Below are 19914 nucleotides of genomic sequence, written 5' to 3' on the forward strand. Positions count from 1 at the left end.
TCTTATTTTCATTACTACTTTTAATTACAATAGTACAATAGTGGTATGTTGGCCCTTTTACTTGCAATTATGTGTGGTTTTGAAACTGTCTTTCAGTTACAAACTAGTGCCCAGAATAGATACTACTGGAGTTGATAAGTTTTGCCTGATTGTGGGATCATAGCTTACATCTGCCTTCTGGGGTCTCAGTGGACCTGGTAAGCTATAGGGGTGCTTTAGAAGTTGGTAAAGTCAAGTAAAATTTGTGGGCATGTGGTGAAGTTCTTAGAGATGAATGTTGTATGCATATTCCTCTTTCTAAATTCCTGTCGGTCTTAATATAGATGAAAACATGAACTTCTGCACAAGACAGGCAACAGCCCAGCTGCTTTCAGCTTAATGCATCATTTTCCTGAAGTTGCATGGTCTTGAAATTGTCACTGAGATTTCTCAAGTAGGGACTGTTTTGTTGTTGTTGCTAAAGATACAAATCTTGAAATAATTAGAAAGTATGAGCTATTGTAAATTCAAAGTTTGGCTTGTGGTTTTGTGCCCAAGAGGGTATTTATTACAGGATATTTACTGTAGTTAGGATTGAAAGGGTTAGATTTTTATCAGTAATGTCAGTAAACCTTGATTTCACCACACACACACTCTAACAAATGAAGAAAAATTTCCATTAACAATAACTGAAATTTACAGATAGGCAAAGTAACAAAAATGCTGCTTGAGAACTTACAAGGGTTTGATTTAAGGATATTTATTTTTTATATTTTGACATGTATAAGATGACTGTTTCAACAGTTACAAAACATTCACTTTTAGAATCTGTCTCTACGGTCATTAAATAATTGTCTGAACTGGCCCCCTGATTTCCCACAACTGTGAACATTTATATTGATAAAAATAAAAAAGCTTTCAAACATTAATATCTGTCAGAATTATTAAAAACAAACACAAATTCTGCTAAGCCTAACTTTACAGTAAGGTTTAAAATTGTTCTCTTTATCTGTTAAACTAAACTGAAGAGAAACACTATTTTCAGAGTCTGTGTTTAATAGATGTGTTTCAAGGCCAGAGCGCAAATCAGTCTTTTGTTTCAACCACCTTTAAGTACAAATTTTATAAATGGATTTTATTAAATCATTATGAAGAAAATGTAATCATTATATGTGTATACTAGACATGACCATGTTTCTTAGTTTCACATTTTTTTGTACCTTCTCCAGTCAACCCTTTCGCTTTCAAAGAACAAAATTAAAGACAATACAAGAATAAACTAGAAAAATGGTAAATTTGATAAATAATTTTTCCTAAAAAAAAAATTATACAACAGCAATATTGTTTTTCTCTATTGTCTCTTTAGTGTTGGACCCCAGACCCATGTCCTAAAGTTATTTATTGAAGTGTGTTTCCTGCCTTAAGTGGCTGTGAATGTGGCATCATGCAATTGCATATTGTGTGTGTCAAGAAGATATGATCTGGAAATCAGTTAACAAACTTAAGCCTTTTTTTTCTAACTGCCAGTCCTGCCAACTCAGATCTTGAAGCTAGAAAGGGATCCTTCTGAGGTATGCACCACCAACAAATAAAAATTACATTTAAAAATGTCGTTTGTAATTATACACATGCATCAAATTATCCATGAGTATACAGTTACAGGATTGGAACTTTAGCAAGAAAATTTGTTGGTCATGCAAAAGGCAGAAAAGAATCCCAGTCCCCATCCTCTTAGGTGTAGTGGTTGTGAGATGCCAGGAGGAATGAAGGGCCTTGAAAATCTTAATTTAGTCAGTAAAGGTGGCAGATTATGTAAATAAGGTGAGATAATGTATAGAATTCAAGCAGGTAGATTTCAGAAATTAGACAAACTCTCAAAATAACTTGGTGTAGACTTTCACTGGAGTAAATGTTAACTACTTAAATTGTGATCATGCAGGTAAGCAGACTGTAAAAGGGTTCACTCACCACTGGCGATGGGTCTGGGGATCAGCTCTCATCTGGCCTCATCTGCTCTTTCTTCATGATTCAGCCCTCTGGCCGGCTCATTGTGTAGTTTTCCCCTTCCAGGGTATTGACGTCTTGCTGGTCCAATTGTCCAGATGTCGCCGTCACCAGTCCTGCGCCACTTCCCGGTGGCTAGTAGGGGAACATAGGCTTGCCTGCTACTCCAGTTTCCAGCCCAAGGATCCTATAATCATCAGTCAAAGTCTGCACTGCCTCTACCCTGGCTGCCGTTTCCCTGGGCTTCTTCCTAGTCTATCCCCTGCTAGCTTTCTTCTCCACTCCTCTTTTGGGTAAACCCCTGTCCTAAGCATAAGTCCCAATTCTGAACCTTAGCGTCCAAAATGTGGGTGCCTGCATGAACCCTCCAAGCTTAATTACCAGCTTGGATCTGATAGCGCTGCCACCAGACAGGCATCAGTGCCTGCTCCACTCTGGTCTCCCCAGACCTTCCCTGGGGGACCCCAAGACTCAGATGCCTAGAGTCACAAACAGGGAAATACCCACTTCCCTTCTCCCTCTTTAACCTTCCCCAGATTTTCCCGCCCTGGGTACACTAGGAGATTTCCCTGCTTCCATTACCTTGAAACACAAACCCAGAGAGATTCAGCGTCTCTCTCCCTCACCCAGAGGCTATGCAAATTCAAGCTTAGTCAATCTAACACCAAAGGGATTTCCCCCTCCCTTCGTTCCTTAGCCTTAACTTAGAGAAAACTCAAACAGTCTTAAAAGAAAGCTTTATATAAAAAGAAAGAAAAAGACATAAAAATGGTCTCTGTATCAAGATGACAATATACAGGATCAATTGCTTAAAAGAAACATGAATAAACAGCCTTATCCAAAAAGAATTACATTTAAAACATTCTTGCAAAATACACACATGTAAATACAAAAAAACAATATAAGCCTATTGTTTTTCTACCTTTGTACTCACAACTTGGAAACAGAAGATTAGAAAACCTGAAGGTAAAAAGATCCTCTGTCAGAGCTGAGAGAGCACAGACAGAACAAGAGACCCACACCCAAAACTTCCCTCCGTGAGCTTTGAAAAATCCGGTTTCCTGATTGGTCCTCTGGTCAGGTGTTTGGTTCCCTTTGTTAACCCTTTACAGGTAAAAGAAACATTAACCCTTAGCTATCTGTTTATGACAACCCTTTTCCTCATGATTAGGATCCTAGGGCTTCTGTTCCCTCCTGGGTTTCCTCCTCTTCTCCTCACTAGGCCCAGAGAGTGAATGCAGTCCCATCTGCTATTAACAAACTTCCTCTTTTTATAAACCTATCCCAGCTGGGCCTCATCTGTAATTAGTGTTTGTAAACTCCAGGGCCTCCCTGCAGGTGCAACTGTGAAGGTTAATTAGCCCTTTCTGAGCTACTGTGGTCCCTCCAGGGCTGATGAGGGGTGAACACCCCATCACGTTGAACTTAGTTAGAGGTGCCTTAACAAATCATTGTGGTGAATTCTTTTTTATTGCATCTGACTTGTATTCTATTTCAAGCTATATTCACACCGTTGTGAATAGCACCATGCTTTTCTGGAAGCGAATGTGTAGAAGGAAAGTGAGTAGTGAATACAGCAGGGATTCTGGATGCTACCGCAGTCTGCTTCCTGCTTTGCCCATTATTTGCTTTGTGACCAATGTCGTAGCTCCTAGGTGCTGCAGTAATGCAGATGTTTATTAATTAAGCTGACGGTGTGCCTTAAGAAGCAGGGCAGTTGTGGTAATTCATTATTTTTCCAGATAGCTGCCTACTTAGGGTTCAGGTTAATTCATAAATTTATATAAAACTTGAAGAGTAGGCAGGTATCTGGAAGGATAGTAAACTATCCCAGCTGTGTAAGTGGTGAGCTAAAAGTAGGCATCCCATGCTCTAGCTCTAATGCTAGTTTATATCATTATTCTAATAAAGAAAATAACTAAATTCTGAAATGTTGTCTTCATAAAATATTTTGGCTTTAAACTACACATAAAGGAAAGACAAATGCACATGAACAAATTATTTATTTTTATAGTCATATTTATTTATTTACTTTGTATTGATGTAACAGTCTGTAAAGTGAAGTCAGAAATGTAGATCCATATGGTGTATTAAGAGCTCTTTAATATATGTACCCGTGTTGTCACTGTCTCCAGTTAATTAGTGCACCTCTCAAAACCTAAATATAACTTTTAAATGCTGTATAAAGAAAAAAAAGACCAGAAAGTGTATCTAGGGGACCTGTAGGTGTGCGCTTCTAAGGCAGCTCTTAAATAAAACTTACCACTAAGGCTGTGTTATGTAGTATTGTGTAGGATATATATAAAAGAGATTCCTCTTGGTCAGGTTGAATTCTGGATGATGTGTATTGTATCACTACCGTGAAGTTTCTCCTTGTTCTGCGTAGCAGTCTTGGACTTGTGGAATTAAATATTGTATAAAGTCTTTCTAATTGTTTAAACTTTCATTGAAAGATTTAAGGTAATGAACTTAAGTTTCTTTCATTTATTTAAATGGCAACTACGAGATGTCCCTTTTCTACCCCCATGAAGAGGATGTGTGTAACACTGTAGAGAATATTGTTAACTGTAGAAACTGTTGTGCAGTATGGAGTCCACAGTTTTACAGGGTTCTTGGTGCAGGTACTGTAGTGTGAGGTTTAAAGATCTAGCTTATTAATACCATAATTGATTATTTTTCTCTTTGAGAGCCTTGTTTTTTTAATTAAAACTTGTGATACAGACATAACTTGTAGCATTAACACCTTTCAGTGAAAATGTGCAACGATCCTAGGATTGGCTTCTTGACTGCTGACCCTTTCATTGATTTTACTACACTGTAGGAGACTAGGAATTCCCTTGAGAAGTAGAACTTAAATGTGCTATCCAGTAAAATGTTCTTCGATCATGTAAAGTCCATTATTGATTTATTACAGAAAAAAATGTTAAATTATTCAAGGCCTTGTGTTCAGTATCTCAAAAAAGTACAAAATTATGCTCCCAGAGTCTAAGCTTTCGTTTAAAAAACACCACCAAAAAACTCTCATGGTTTGTGAAGGTTACTCCGTTTGCATTAAGGTTAACTGTTGCAGTTGTCTCTTAGAGTAGCTCTATGCTGCAATTTAAATATCCGTGGCTAGCTCCTTCCAGGTGACTTGGGCTCTTGGGCCTCTGACTGCGAGGTTGTTTAACTGCAGTGTAGATATTTGGGCTCAGGCTGGAGCCCAGGCTCTAGAAGCCTGCCAGGGAGGAGGGTCTCAAAGCTCAGGCTCCAGCCCAAGCCTGAACATCTACACCACAGTTAAACAACCCTGCAGAGGAGACCCGCAAGCCGAAGTCAGCTGGCATGGGTGTCTTATTGCAGTGTAGACATACAGCCAGTCTCCAAAGAACCTGAAACAATAGCTCTTCAAAAGTGTGAACTTCTTCATTTATCTACAGAAAATTAACCAGTGCCTAATAATGACTGTTTAAATGCCAACCTAAATGTTTTCACTTCTGTACATTAGTGGAAACATCAATCTAATGTGCTTATCTGTAATAGACCCAACATTTCCCTAAGTGCCAAAAGTCCCAACTGTCCTCGTCCAACTGCCAAAACCTCTAACTCTCCTTATTACTTTTGTGGTGCAGTGTAGTTATAAAAATAAATACATACAAATATAGAGGGTATGTAAATCAGTTCTACATCAGCAAAGATAAAATACATACTGTACTGCGTGTTCAATTAATTAAAAACTGGAGTTTAAACTAAATTGCTACAAAATTTCCAGCCTGTCAAATCATAGTGCTACAGAATCCATGGACTCTGCTATAGAACTTAAGGTGTTCTTGCTGTGGAGTCCACTGGGCCTTGTTAGAACTCTGTCAACAAATACTGTAGGAATCAGGTACCTGGGGTGGCCAATAGAAAGGGTCAGCGCTCTGTCTGTTATTGGGGCGGCACATCCAGGTCTTCGGCGGCAATTCGGTAAAAGTGGGTTTTTCTTTGGTTCCCCCCCCACCCCCCTTCGCCACTTGGGGTGGCAAAAAAGCTGGAGCCGGCCCTGCTTTCAATGTAAAGCTTTATTAAAATTTTGTAAAGGGAAAACTGACATCAGAACTATCAATACTGGTCTTCGTAGATTGTTGCATAAATAACTGCTCTTCAATTTCTTTGATAGCTTACTTTTATTGCTTTTTATTTCTCCCACTGCAGGAAGCAGGCTGTGGAAGCAAAACAGAGAAACATGCGTTGAAGCTATATTTAATGCGGTTGTGTTTTTGTTGCAGGTATTGGATTGGATTGAGAACCATGGAGAAGCTTTCCTTAGCAAACACACTGGGGTAGGAAAGTCCCTGCATCGGGCCAGAGCTTTGCAGAAACGCCATGAAGACTTTGAAGAAGTAGCACAGGTAGATGTTTCAAACGTGTTAAACCTACATCCTGTTAAACAATTGAACCTATATCACTGTTCAATGGTGCCTTAAATTGCCTACTTGACATTAAAGGGCTGGGCACACTGAGTGCTCTGGGAAGAAAAAAATGAATCCAGACACCATGCAAATTAAATTCTGAGTGTTTCCTTTTAACTTAACTGCTAGAATAGATTTTTATTTGAGTTTTCAATTCTGCATAAAAATATTGAAAGCAAAAAGCAATGCATCAACTGCAAAAAGTGAAAATGATGCTCTCAAGAATAACAAACAAGAACTCTCTGAAATCTTTAATATCAGACTGGGTGCAGGTAGGCACACCTCATTATTTGTAAAAAATCAAACACTCATCTGATAAACTCAATGTCAGTCAGCTATTCAACATAACCAGTTAAAACAAATGATAGTAAACATTAGTTTTTAACCATGGGTTTAAGCATTCACATCAATCTCATAAATACAACAATACCTTTGTTTGGCTGCAGAAACATCAATATGAAAATTATAACATTTTAATACACAAAGTTGGGACTTAAGGACTTGTGCTTATGTTGCTTGAGTTAAGATTGACGACCATTCTCCCTGTTAAAACATATGAGTTTAACATGTATGCTAGGTGATGAAATGGGATGTAACAATAGATACATTTCTTCTGAGCTGAATGTTTACAATTCAAGTTGTGGTACAGGTTGTGCAGGTACTGGAATTTCCATCCCGTGAAAAACTTCACATTTCTGAGATCAAATAAAATAAAAACTTTAATTCCTAATCAGCACAAAAAGTCAGATATGTGCAGTCTTTCATGGGAGGGACATCTTAAAAATTCTTGCATTTCAGAAGAACCAAAATGGGATTGTTTGAATAATTCCAGTCCCTGCACCCCAGGCTCCAACTTTCCCTGGCTGCTGAGTTTCAAGTCAGGCATGTGTGGAAGCCTGGGAAGCCGGGTAGCCAACGTGCCTGGTTTCCATGAAATCAACATTTTGGTGGAAAACAGTTTGTTCAGAATATTTTCTACCAGATCTAGCATCAAGTAAGATTATGAGTAACATTTATGAATTCAGTTTTTATTCACCCAGAGCTTTTTTAAAAGCATATGGTCTGAGAGAAATGACTGAGCCTGTTGAATGCTTTTGTATGCCTGGATATAGCTTGGATGATAAGGAAGGTGTAACTAGGAATTATTGTGCACCTTGGAAATACTGGATAGTCACAAAAAGGCTTGGAAGACATTAAAGAAATGAGTATATCTGGGTATTATCTTAAAAGAATTTGAGTTGCAATTAGTGAAATCACAGCTTGTAATGTTTGAAAAGAAAAGACTTGGAGAAATAGTTACCAGACAAGAAAGGTACTGTGATACCAGTCATCAAAAATGGGAAAAATAACAACCTGTGTGTAGCTGACACTTAGCTTCAATACACACACTACTGGTGACGCTTGCAGTGTCAGGATTATCCACTAGCCAGTTTTACTGATAAATTATACTGGAAAACATGTATGCTAAGGCAGACCATATATAGTAGGTGTGTCTAAGCTGGTTTGTTTACTAGGGGAATGTTAACGTTTAAATTGGGAGGTTGTGGAGATTTCCCATCTGGTCTTCTTTGCAAATGACTGCTGGAAGTGGCACTGAGACAAACAGAATACTGTGAAGTATTAACAGGATCAGAAGTACAGATTTAATAGACAGTATAGTGGATTGATCAAAGTGTGAGTGAGGGGTCAAATATTGTATGTTTACAAGATGTGGGTTTTGTTTGTATTAGTTTTCCTGTTTAATGCACAAGGTAGCCATTTATGGGCCTGTAATGTTGAGAGCATGTCTTAGAGCAGAGATGGGCAAACGATGGATCCGGCCCATCAGGGCTTTGTATTGTCATCCCTATGGCATCATGGGCCCCTTGCCGCTCCCAGAAGTGGCCGGTACCATGGCCCTGAGGCCCCGCTGCGTGCCGGTGCCACCCCAGAGCTGCTCAAGGTAAGTGGTGCCAGGCCGGAGCCTGCACCCTGAACCTCTCCTGCACCCTGCACCCCACACCCCAACCCCCTACCCTGAGCTCCCACTGCAGCCCGAGCCCCTTGCCATACATCGTACCCCCTCCTGCACCTCAACCCTCTGCCCTAAACCCCCAAGAATGCCCCGCACCCCCTCCTCTGCCCCAACCCCTTGCCCTCAGCCTCTTCCTGCACCCCGCACTCCCTCCCGCACCCTAACCCTCTGCCCCAGCCCTACATTCATGGCCCTGTATGCAGTTTCCCAACCCAGATGTGGCCCTCGGGCCAAAAAGTTTGCCCACCCCTATCTTAGAGCATCTCCACCATCCAGGAACTGAAACACCATGAGAAGACTAGATCTCTCATTATAATATCCTAACAAAGGGCTCAAAGATCCTGAAACAACCTTAGGGCTATACACCGGCGGTGGATTCCATACACACTCTTAATTTTTCATTTATAGCAAATGTATTTTTAGTTTCATGTTCAGAGTCATTACTTTCTGAGTGAGAGAGGCCAGGCCCTCTTTGTTTAAAACGCTGGAGAAGAAGTTCATTAGGTATTTTACACTGTGATACTTGAGCAGAAAGTTTAAAAGAACTAAATGTGACTAAGAGAGAACAGGGTGAAAATATTTGAAGGGTGTAAACGTCTGGGAGAGAGGAATTGATCTAGGCCAGTGATTCTCAGACTTTTTTTTCGCGGACCACTTGAAAATTGCTGAGGGTCTCGGGAGACCACTTAATGATCTTTCCAAATGTTGTTTGTACCGTTAGCTAACTACTGTAAAGCGCTTTGGATAAAAGCACTATATTAAAAAAAAAAAATAAGTAGTAATTAACCTTTTTTGTTCTACAGATAAAAGCACACAACTCATATTTTAATATCAGTAGTCTTACCTTTATAATATGATGGATGTGCCCTCTCTACCTTGCCGCAGCAGCCCCCGAGCTGGGGCTGGGAAGAAAGGGTGTCTCTCCCCTGCCTCGGTAGCCCCTGAGCTGGGGCTGGGAGGAGGGCCTTCTTCCCCTGGCAGCCACAGCCCTGGAGCTGGGGAAAGTCACCTCATTCTCTGGCCGCTACAGCCCTTCACTTTCCAAATTCCCCCCACCCCCTCTTTTCACCCCACTGCCTCCTCCCACCTACCCACTATTCCCCCCAAGGCCACCACCTCACCTTACATGTGCATCTTCTTCAGGGTCCAGGCACCTAATTAGTGGAGCCACGCCTGCACGGCTCCACTAATTAGGTTGCTGGCCCTTCATTCTCTCGTGTGGGCTGCCCAGGCACGCACCTTTGAGGGAACTATCCACGGACCACCTTGAATGGAGCTCTCAGACCACTGGTGGTCCATGAACCTGATCTAGGCAACAAGAGGATTTGTTTTAGGTGTAATATAATGAAACTGAACAAAGGAAAAACTTAAGCCGAATAATAAGGAAAAACTTCCTGATGCTGAGCTCTACTAGACTGAAAAATAATCTCCTCAGGGAAGGGATGGAATCTCTATTGCTTGAGACTTGAAAAACTAGACTGGACAAAGTACTTAAATATACTGTAGCAAACAATCCTTCACTGGCAAAAGGCTAGACAAGATGACCTAATAAGTCTTTTTTTCCATCTCTAACTTCTGGTTCTATGGTGACTGCCAAGACAGGCACACCCGTTGAGATTTTTCCCTTCTCTAAACCAAATATAAGCAGGCCACAAACATGCATCTCTACTTTGTGTATTCCAGATAAGACAGTTGATTTTTATACTTCAGGGCTTAACATAATAATGAATGTGATGTCTCAAATACTCATGCTGTTCACTTGTGTTCGGGCATATGGCAGTTTTTTGCTAGGAGATGCATTATATTCTGTAAGAGTGACTGCAGATGAAAGTTAAATTTGAAGTGTACTTATTCCCTACATACACTTTGAGTTATTCACGTTTTTCCTTTGATCAGAGAACCTGGCCACACTTGGGGTTATCAGAGTCAACTCTACAAAAAAAGATGAGTAGGCATCATCCCCTTGAAATCTCACCTGGCTACATTACTCAGTCATCTGGAGCCACTAGTAAATGCTGAACTATTCGCTTTCAGCTAAGGAGCTGACAAGTTCAGACAGACGATCTGTCCTTTTTTCCTCCTATGCTGTTTCTCTAGGGTAGTTCAGATTCCAGCTCCCCAGGACTACTTAAAAGAATTATAGAATAAGCTAGCCCACAACATGCAAAAAGTGTTCATAATTCCCTGTAACATCAGCAGACATCAGTCTTATCACAGTTTAAGCGTTCTGATGAAAGATTGACACTTTCATCTGCTCACTGTACAGAATAACATTAGTCTTCTACAACAAGGGCAATAGGTAGAAGAAATTGGCCTGCAATATGTTTATGTATCCCATCAATGCAAATGCAAAGGGGATTTGTCACATTAGCTATCTGTTAAAATGCTTTCTTTAACAGTTATGAATAAGGCTAATATTTTATCATAGATATTTTTAGTAAAAGTAACGGATAGGCAATGAAGAAAAATTCATGGAAGCCTGTGACCTGTCCCTCATTTTACTAAAAGTATCCATGACAAAATGGGGAGTTGTGGTGTCCCCACACTACCCATGGTGGCTGGGCAACTGCCCTGGCTTATAGCTCTGGGGGGCCCCCATTGCCTGTGGGGGCTCAGCACTGCAGGGGCTCCCACTGCCCAAGATGGCCGGAAGCTGTGAGATCCCCCTTCCCCCTGAGGCGGCCCAGAGCTGCAGGGTCCCTCTGCTGCCCAAAGCAGCCCAGAGCTGCAGGGTTACCCTGCCACCTGCAGGGGCCCCCCAGCTCCCAGTCACTATGGGTGGCGGGGTGACCCTGCAACTCATAGCCACCCTGGGCTGAAATCATGGAGGTCTCTGGAAGTCATAGAATAAGCTAGCACACAACATGCAACCGTGATAAAATCGTACCCTTAGGTATGAATATATCTACAAAATATGGAGATTGTAACACACATGGAAAAATGTTTCAGTATTACACACACAAAGCCACAAGTGAGTAGTAACAGTTACTATCAAATTGACCAATTTTACCTTCAAAGAAGCAGTGCTAGAGGCTACCCTTTCTTCCCTGCTAGCTAAAATTTCTCATGATCTGTGTTGTACACGTAAGAACATTTACCCCACACGTATAGGATTTTGATTTCAGTTACCTTTAACAGCCCACTTGTAGGGCAAAAGATTTTCAGCTTAAAAAACTTTGAATGTTGACAACTGTTTTGTGTTTATTCACTTATGTATTTGTGGATTGGATTCTGACTCAGCTATTCCTTTTTTTGCAGCTGTGGCTGAGAGATGTCCAATTGTGCATAATGATCTCTGCCCAAGATACATGTATGGTGTACAGGGCAAAAGTCTGTTAGCCATGTGTTTCTGCTACAAAGCCAAGTTAACTTTTTATCTATATGGAGGTTGCAGCTTAACTGAGCTATGCATCTGCTTCCTTGGTTTAGGGACCAAGTCTGTAGAAATCCCTTCCTGACTATGCCCTCCTGAGCCTGTTTGTAGAATAAGTCAAGGCTGAAATAAGGCCTTTATATTTCAACCAGCTCATATGAAACCATTGTAGCATCCTCCTTTTACCAGTTACCTCGTAGCCCTTGTCCGTTTCCTTATATTGGTGGTGGCTGTGACTCTGTGCTATTTTATTTAAATCACATTTAATTTTCGTATGAAGTCTAGATACATTATATTTTGCACTATATAAATACGTAACCGCTGTTCATTTTCTTGAGGGATGGCTCATGAAGGTGACAGCTACTGCAGTCTCTCTGAAAAGTAGGGCTACCAAGCAATTACAAAAAGTAATCATGATTAATCGCACTGTTAATAATAGAGTACCATTTATTTAAATATTTTGGATGTTTTTTACATTTTCAAATATATCCATTTCAGTTACAACACAGAATACAAAGTGTACAGTGCTCACTTTGTTTATTTTTGATTACAAGTATTTGCACTGTAAAAAACAAAAGAAATAGTATTTTTCAATTCACCTAATACAAGTACTGTAGTGAAATCTCTTTACAATGAAAGTTGAACTTACAAATGTAGAATTATGTACAAAAAAACTGCATTCAAAAATAAAACAATGTAAAATTTTAGAGCTTACGAGTCCACGCAGTCCTATTTCTTGTTTAGCCAGTCACTCAGACTAACAAGTTTGTTTACGTTTGCAGAAGATAATGCTGCATGCTTCTTGGTTAGTGTCACCTCAAAGTGAGAACAGGTATTAGCCTGGCATTCTGGCGTTGCAAGAGATTTACATGCCAGATGCGCTAAAGAATCATATGTCCCTTCATGCTTCAATCACCATTCCAGAGGACGTGCGTCCACGCTAATGAGGGGTTCTGCACTATAACAATCCAAAGCAGTGCAGACCGATGCATGTTCATTTTCATTATCTGAGTCAGATGCCACCAGCAAAAGGTTGATTTTCTTTTTTGGTGGTTCAGGTTCTATAGTTTCCACATCAGAGTGTTGCTCTTTCAAGACGTCTGAAAGTATGCTCCACACCTCGTCCCTCTCAGATTTTGGAAGGCACTTCAGATTCTTAAACCTCACATCGAGTGCTGTAGCTATCTTTAAAAATCTCACATTGGTACCTTCTTTACGTTTTGTCAAATTTGCATGAAAGTGTTCTTAAAATGAACAACATGCTGGGTCATCATCTGAGCCTGCTGTAACATGAAATATATGGACAAATGCAGGTAAAACAGAGCAGGGAACATAGAATTCTCCCCAAGGAGTTCAGTAAAAAAATTAATGAATATATTCTTTCTGTAATGAGTGTCATCAATAAGGCTGCAAGTCTATCATGGAAGTCATTGATTCCGTGACTTTCCATGACTTCTGCAGCGACTGGTGCTGACTCAGGTGCTGCCTGAGCCAGGAAGCCCCTGGGCCAGGAGCAGCAGTTTAGTGTGTGGGAAGGGCTAGAGGCAGAGGGTTGGGGAATATGTGTGTGTGGGGGGGGAGGCGTTTACCTCAGGGTGGGGGGCTTCTCAGCTCCCACTGGCATGGCTCTGCAGCTCCTAGGTGGAGGAGGGACCAGGGAGCTCTGCGTGCTGCCTGCGCCCGCAGCTCCCATTGGTTGCGGTTCCCATCCAATGGGAGCTGTGCAACAGGGGCTTGTGGTGGGAGCAGCGGGTGGAGCCCCAAGCCCCTCTGCCACCTAGAAGCTGCAGGGACACATAGAGGGAGTCCCTGCTAGTACTCCGGCACCAGCGGTGCCCATGGACTGTGTTGCCACATGCCCTGCCCCCCCGAGCACCCACGGCCCCCCGCCCAAGTTTTAGTTAGGGGTATACAGTATAAGTCATGGACAGGTCACGGGCCATGAATTTTTGTTTACTGCCCGTGACCTGTACAAGACTTTTACTAAAACTACCCATGACTAAAACAAAGCCTTAGTCATCAACATGGAAGCATGTCCTCAGGAATGGTGTCCAAAGCATGAGGGGGCATACGAATGTTTAGTATACGTATGGCACATAAATACCTTCCAATGCCAGCTACAAAGGTGCCATGTAAATGCCTGTTCTCACTTTCTGGTGACATTGTAAATAAGAAGAGGGAAGCAGTAGTTTCTGTAAATATAAACAAACTTGTTTGTCTTAGTGATCGGCTGAGCAAGAAGTAGGAGTGAGTGGAGTTGTAGGCTCTGAAGTTTTACATTGGTTTGTTTTTAAATGCAGTTATGTAACCAAAAATATCGACATTTGTAAGTTTCACTTTTACGACAAAGAGATTGCAGTACAGTATTGTATGAGGTGAATTGAAAAATACTATTTTGTTTTTCATTTTTACAGTGCAAATATTTGTAATAAAAAATAACACATGATGTCATGTTGATTTCAGTTACAACACAGAATACAATATATATGAAAATGTAGAAAAATATCCAAAATATTTAATAAATTCCAATTGGTATTCTATTGTTTAACAGTGCAATTAAAACTGTGATTAATCATGATGCATTTTTTAATCGCAGTGAATTTTTTTGAGTTAATCACGTGAGTTAACTGTGATTAAGCGACAGCCCTACTGAAAAGTCATGTTAATTTAATACAGATAGTTAAAGCTGATCTACACCATGAATGCCTCTCTGTCTAGTTAGGAAATGGGCATAAACCGCTTCTAGTGCCATGCTGCTACTCTTATCCTCCCAGCCTGCTCGAATAGCCTTAACTGACTGCTAGATAGAAAATCACCTTGCATACTTTAGATCAGTTTTATTAAATCCCTAAAGAGATGCCTTCTCTTTGAACTCTTTTCATTTATCTATCTGTCTTGGGGAGTTCTCCAGCAGAACCCACCATGTTTAGGATCTTAGCTCCTGCACATTGGCATAACTATGTAAGAAAAAACATTTCCACTGGATGTTATTACTAATTGAAGGAAGGTTTACAAAATGAGTTGAGGATTGGCCCTCTTTTTTGCATGCTGTCTAAGGATATAGCATTTGAGTTATTTTTGAAAATGACATCCAAATTACATTAAATCCTTAATTCATCTAGATCATCTTTCAGTTTGCAGAAAGATAAATCTGAAATGCTCAGGCTACATTATGACGAGGATGCTCTCAGAATTCTTAAATAGTATTTCATAAGAATAAATTGTCAGATTTATTATAAAATGGGACACGATCTCTTCAGTCACACAGATGGCTGTGGGTGAGGCCCTTGGTTCCCTAGGTTGTTGCCAGTGTAGCCTTTCAGGTTAAAACTGTGAGCACTGAGCTTCTTTTCTTGCTCATCTGTGAGAGCTTTGGCTGTAGCACTGGGCACATGTAAGTACTGACCAGGAAGTGTTCTGCTCTAACATCTTTTGAGTTGGTGGGTAGTGCACTCCACTACGGTGCGGGTGCAGGTGTCCTCAGGTACAACTTTTTAGAGACTCAGAACCTCCCTTTAGGGTTGGAGAGCGGGAGATGACGCCCATTGTCTGGTGTGTGCACAGTTTAATTCAAAAAGACTAGAGACTAATGTTGTTGCATAAATAATTAAAGAATTTATTATACTGAACAAGTCAAAAAATGGAATAGTTGAAAGCAGTATTTAGTCAGACAAGGTTTTTCATTCCCAAGATGTACAAAAGTTTGTGCTGCTGGCAGATAATACATCGGAGTATTTTGGAATGGCTTTGAATCATGTTTACAGTTAATTTCAAAATGTTAATGTTGATTTTAAAAATTGAGTTAAAACCTGAGCTTAAAGGAACAAGATCAGATGGAACATTAGGTTTGTTAGGGGAAGTGAGAGGGAGGCTATAGGAATGAGTTTTTACAGAAACATGCAAACATTACCCGAGTTTTTTTTATTCTAGTTTGTGTGATGTTGTTTTAAAAAAAAAAAAAATTTTACATCACAAGCACTTTCCAACTGAGCCACTCAAAGCAATTTTGCACACACTAATAAATAAAACCTTTTACTATTTCTACCTCCCTAGCTGAAGTATGTAAGAGACTGTCTGTTCTACATACAGAGCCATAAAGATGAACACATGATTTGTGTAGGAGTTGCCCGGTAACTCAGTGGCAAAGCAAGCAAGGAGAACTCTGATTGCCTAGTTCCTTGTCATGTTTTAGGTCAGGTCTACAATAGAAACTTTGACTGGTATGGTAATATCTGTTAGGGGTATGATTTATTTTCTTTTCCTTTCCATACCAGCTAAAGCCCTAGTGTGGCCACAGTTATACTTGCAAAGCAAGAAGGCTTTTGCCAATACAGTTTTTATGTGAGGACTCAATTAAGCTATACTGGCAAAAGCACTCTTCTGCTCATATAAGCTTCGTCTTTATTAGGAAGGTTTGCTGGCAATGCTATGCCAGCAACCCTTTTCTTGTGTAGACTAGGCCTCTGTTGTCTTCCTCTTTAGTGGCTAAAAGTTCCCCATTAGTGTTTGCAATGTAAACGCTGTGGGACTGTGCTGGTGCGTGAAACTTGCATTTAACTGGAAGTGTAACACACTGAACAGAGAGCCCAGGATGAAAGGTAAATGTAAGCCAGATTTCTGCATTTCAGTTTTAATAAATAAGGAAACATACTTGTTTAAAAATGTCTCCTTTCAGTTCACAGAGGCTCTCTTGGAGGGGAGATTGTTTTCATGTCAGATATTTGGGTCTTTTGGTTCTTGAGGTTTTGATTTTTGTTGTTTAAGTTTTGTGCACTGACTCCTCTCCCTTTTGCAGCTGCTGAACTCTCACTCTTCCTTTCCAAAAGCATCATCAGTAAGCACTCCACTCCTGGGAAACGATCCCTTATGTAGCTTCCAAAATTTGCCTGACTTGGCTGTGCCACACAAACACCAGACTGTTTCACAACTTGTGTCCAGTTACCCCCTGAACCCTCCCACTGTCCTTTCATCCTGCCCCGCCCCCCAGTTACCTGCCTCCCTATGCGCCATTTCAACACCTCACAACTGCCAAATTTATCAGCTTTTGCAAGGAAACCTGAGGATTTTTTTTCTTATCTGTTGACTCTTCACACCTCATTGCTGACAGTTGTATGGTATTTTTTTGAAATGCCCCACTTGAAAACATGGATTAAAACCTTCTCTTTCTGGTCATTGCTCTTGGATAAGTGCTGGGAAAAGCTTTCTAACCTGAGAGTATTTGTTACTGGTGTGTCAGATGGTGTTTAACAATGTTAATTTACAACGTATCAGGGTTTAAAACTGTTCTTCAATCTGGCAGTGGATTTATATTACTAGTCCTGGAAGGAATGGACCAAGTCCTGCATCTTGGACTAGGGTATTTTCAATGCTAGTAGAAATTCTGCTTCACTCGTGATGTGTTTTCATTGCATGGGTAAAACACCACAAAAAACAATGAAGAGAATAAACAACAAATGGTGAATATTCACCATGTTTTATTTGAATGAACTGGATATTGTTCCACTCTTCCTAACAGGAGAAAAACACACATTTCAACTACAAAAGTGAAGTGATGTGAAAGGATGATACTAGTTAAAACGGGACTTCAAAGACCTATAACTCTTTAAGAATTTCCATCCACTACCCCCAAAAGGAACAGTAGCTAGAGGTCCTTTTGTTTTTTATGAAACTGAAGCAAAGTGCAGCAGACATTTATAGATCCTCCCTTTACTCTGGTAATTGTCTATATGCAAAAAATCATAAAAGCATTTTGTTGCCTGGTGTATGTAAGGTGACAGTTTGTCTGCAGATGTTCCTTTTTCTGCAGTGTATTAAAGGACAATGTCAGAGGATTAGACTGTTACCCATCTACTGTAAAGAGTATGAGGTTATTGACGTGAGATTCCAGCAACCTAATGCTTTACTGCTCCATTTTTTCCAGTTTGTTTCTTGCAATGGGCAAGGTATTGTGTCTTTAGATACAGGCCAGCATTACCTTCTGTTCACTTATCTCTGTAAAACCATCATTTTATTTTTCTGCAGAACACATATACCAATGCAGATAAATTGCTAGAAGCCGCCGAGCAGCTGGCTCAGACGGGGGAGTGTGACCCAGAAGAGATTTATCAAGCTGCACATCAGTTGGAAGACAGAATACAGGATTTTGTTAGGCGTGTGGAGCAACGCAAGATCCTGCTGGACATGTCTGTGTCTTTTCACACTCACGTTAAAGAGGTAAGCTGACCACAAACCATAGAAATACCTGGCAAACTTGAAAAGGATGCAAGCCGAGTAATCTTTTCATTGGTATAACATACAGCTCTTACTAATGAGATACGATGAACCCCAACTGTACAGTGAGCATTTAATTCAAAACTGAGCTCAGCTTCTCTTATTCTTCTGACATCACAGTGTTAGCTGTCTCTGTACATTGACAATCCCTGACAACTGTTTATCTGTGAATGCGATGTGATGATTATTTGTATTATGGGAGCTCATATGTAGACATAGTAAGAGACAGTCACTGCCTTGGAGAGAGCTTAAAATCTATATTTACAAGACAGTGGCTCAAGGGATGGGGGAGAGCCAAGGCACAGAAGTCCAGTGACTTTCCCCAGAGCTGGGAATAGAACCAGGCCTCCTGTCCCCCATGTAAGAGCCCTCTCCACTAGACTTTTGTTTCTCTTTGCCGTATACAAGTAGAAATCTTTGTGGAATATTTTTTCAGGTTGAAAGTAGATCAAGGGGAGTGAAGGCACCTCAGATTGCTAGGCATTAACTAAATGGAGTGAGGGGTAATCATTTTAAACCATTTTGCATTGGGCTCCTGAAGTTACTCCTCAAGTAGATTATCAGTGTTTATATTTTTTCCTTCTCCTCCTCTCTCCCCATCCCTGATTCACCATGCTAATAAAGCTTATTAATTATTCTGTTACATTATATCACATAGGGCTGATTGGTCCTGGGCTTGTGAGATTTTGAGCAAATTTTAATTTAGGAAGAACAGTAACGTCTTGTGGAGAAGGAAAGGACGTTATCCAAAATATACTGCATTCTGCAAACTGTCTTATAGGATAGATTTCAGTATGTGAACATCTGTTTCATATATTTTATTAAACAGGAAAAGCAAATGATCTGTGAAAATGTTCATTATTAGATTGCTTTACAATTCTAGACATAAATGTGTTATTCAGCCAGTGGTTTCTGTATTCAGTCTTGCTCATGTTCTCCTCACTTCTCCCCTTTGCAGACCCACACTTGCTGCGTTAATGCAACATGAAGAGAGTCCTTAAAAATTAACTCTCACCTATTATACTTTACGGTATATTTTGGTGTCTCAGTATAGATCTGCTTTCTCTTTTCTCTTGTGTTCCTCTGATATCATCTGGTGCTGCTATGTGTCATAAATGCAGCAGAGATTCTTTTTTCTGTCATCTTCCCAATTCCCATTTTCAATACTAGTCCTCCAAGGTTACATTTTTTCACCTCTTCTAGTTCTTTGTCACTGACTTGAATCTTTGTCTCTTCCTGCTGTCTTCCAATTGCCATAATTTTTGTGTTCTCTGTACTTATCGTCCGTTTGAATTTTCTGCTCTGGTGACCTACCTTGTCAGTTACTGTCTTGGGAAACCCAGGACAATGCTGTGAGGTCAATATCATCTGCGAATCTAAGTTTATTCGCTGTTCTCCCACTTAACTTGGCTCCTCCCATTTAATCTCTCAGTGCTACAGCCACGAATACTTCTAGTACCAAGTGAAACAAATCCGGTGATACCGCACATCCTTTGTTGCATTCATGTGGTCATCCTGAACCATTCCATCAACTTCTTGTCTATTCTCTGCACATTCATCAACTTGCCGTTGATACTTTCTACCAGCTCAATCAATTTCTTGGGAATACCAGACATACTCAAAACTTGCCATAGCCCTTTCTGCCAAGTGGTATCAAAAGCCCATGTGAAGTCTACACAGATCTTGTAGCAGGTTCCGTTGTGTTGTGTGTTTTTCTCTGATGTCGGTCTCAGTGCAACCTGTTCCTCTGCCAGGGCAGCATCCTCATACCTCTCGTTCTCCTCTGCAACATCTTGGGGAACGTGTTTCACAGCACACTCAATAAACGGATTGCTCTATAG

General features: G+C 40.5%; 1 protein-coding gene across 3 annotated transcripts in view; it reads left to right on the top strand.

The window, feature by feature from the left end:
• The window catches only part of TRIO (trio Rho guanine nucleotide exchange factor), a 457553-nt gene that overhangs the window by 215901 nt on the left and 221738 nt on the right, over window positions 1-19914 (top strand). For all 3 annotated transcript variants that reach the window (XM_075062688.1, XM_075062687.1, XM_075062686.1), the window contains exons 10-11: window positions 6234-6356; window positions 17825-18016. In XM_075062688.1, the coding sequence (XP_074918789.1) occupies window positions 6234-6356; window positions 17825-18016 (315 nt within the window). The remainder of the gene's footprint in view (window positions 1-6233; window positions 6357-17824; window positions 18017-19914) is intronic.

This window comes from Chelonoidis abingdonii, chromosome 2 (genome assembly GCF_003597395.2).
Source record: "Chelonoidis abingdonii isolate Lonesome George chromosome 2, CheloAbing_2.0, whole genome shotgun sequence".
Lineage (NCBI taxonomy): Eukaryota > Metazoa > Chordata > Testudines > Testudinidae > Chelonoidis > Chelonoidis abingdonii.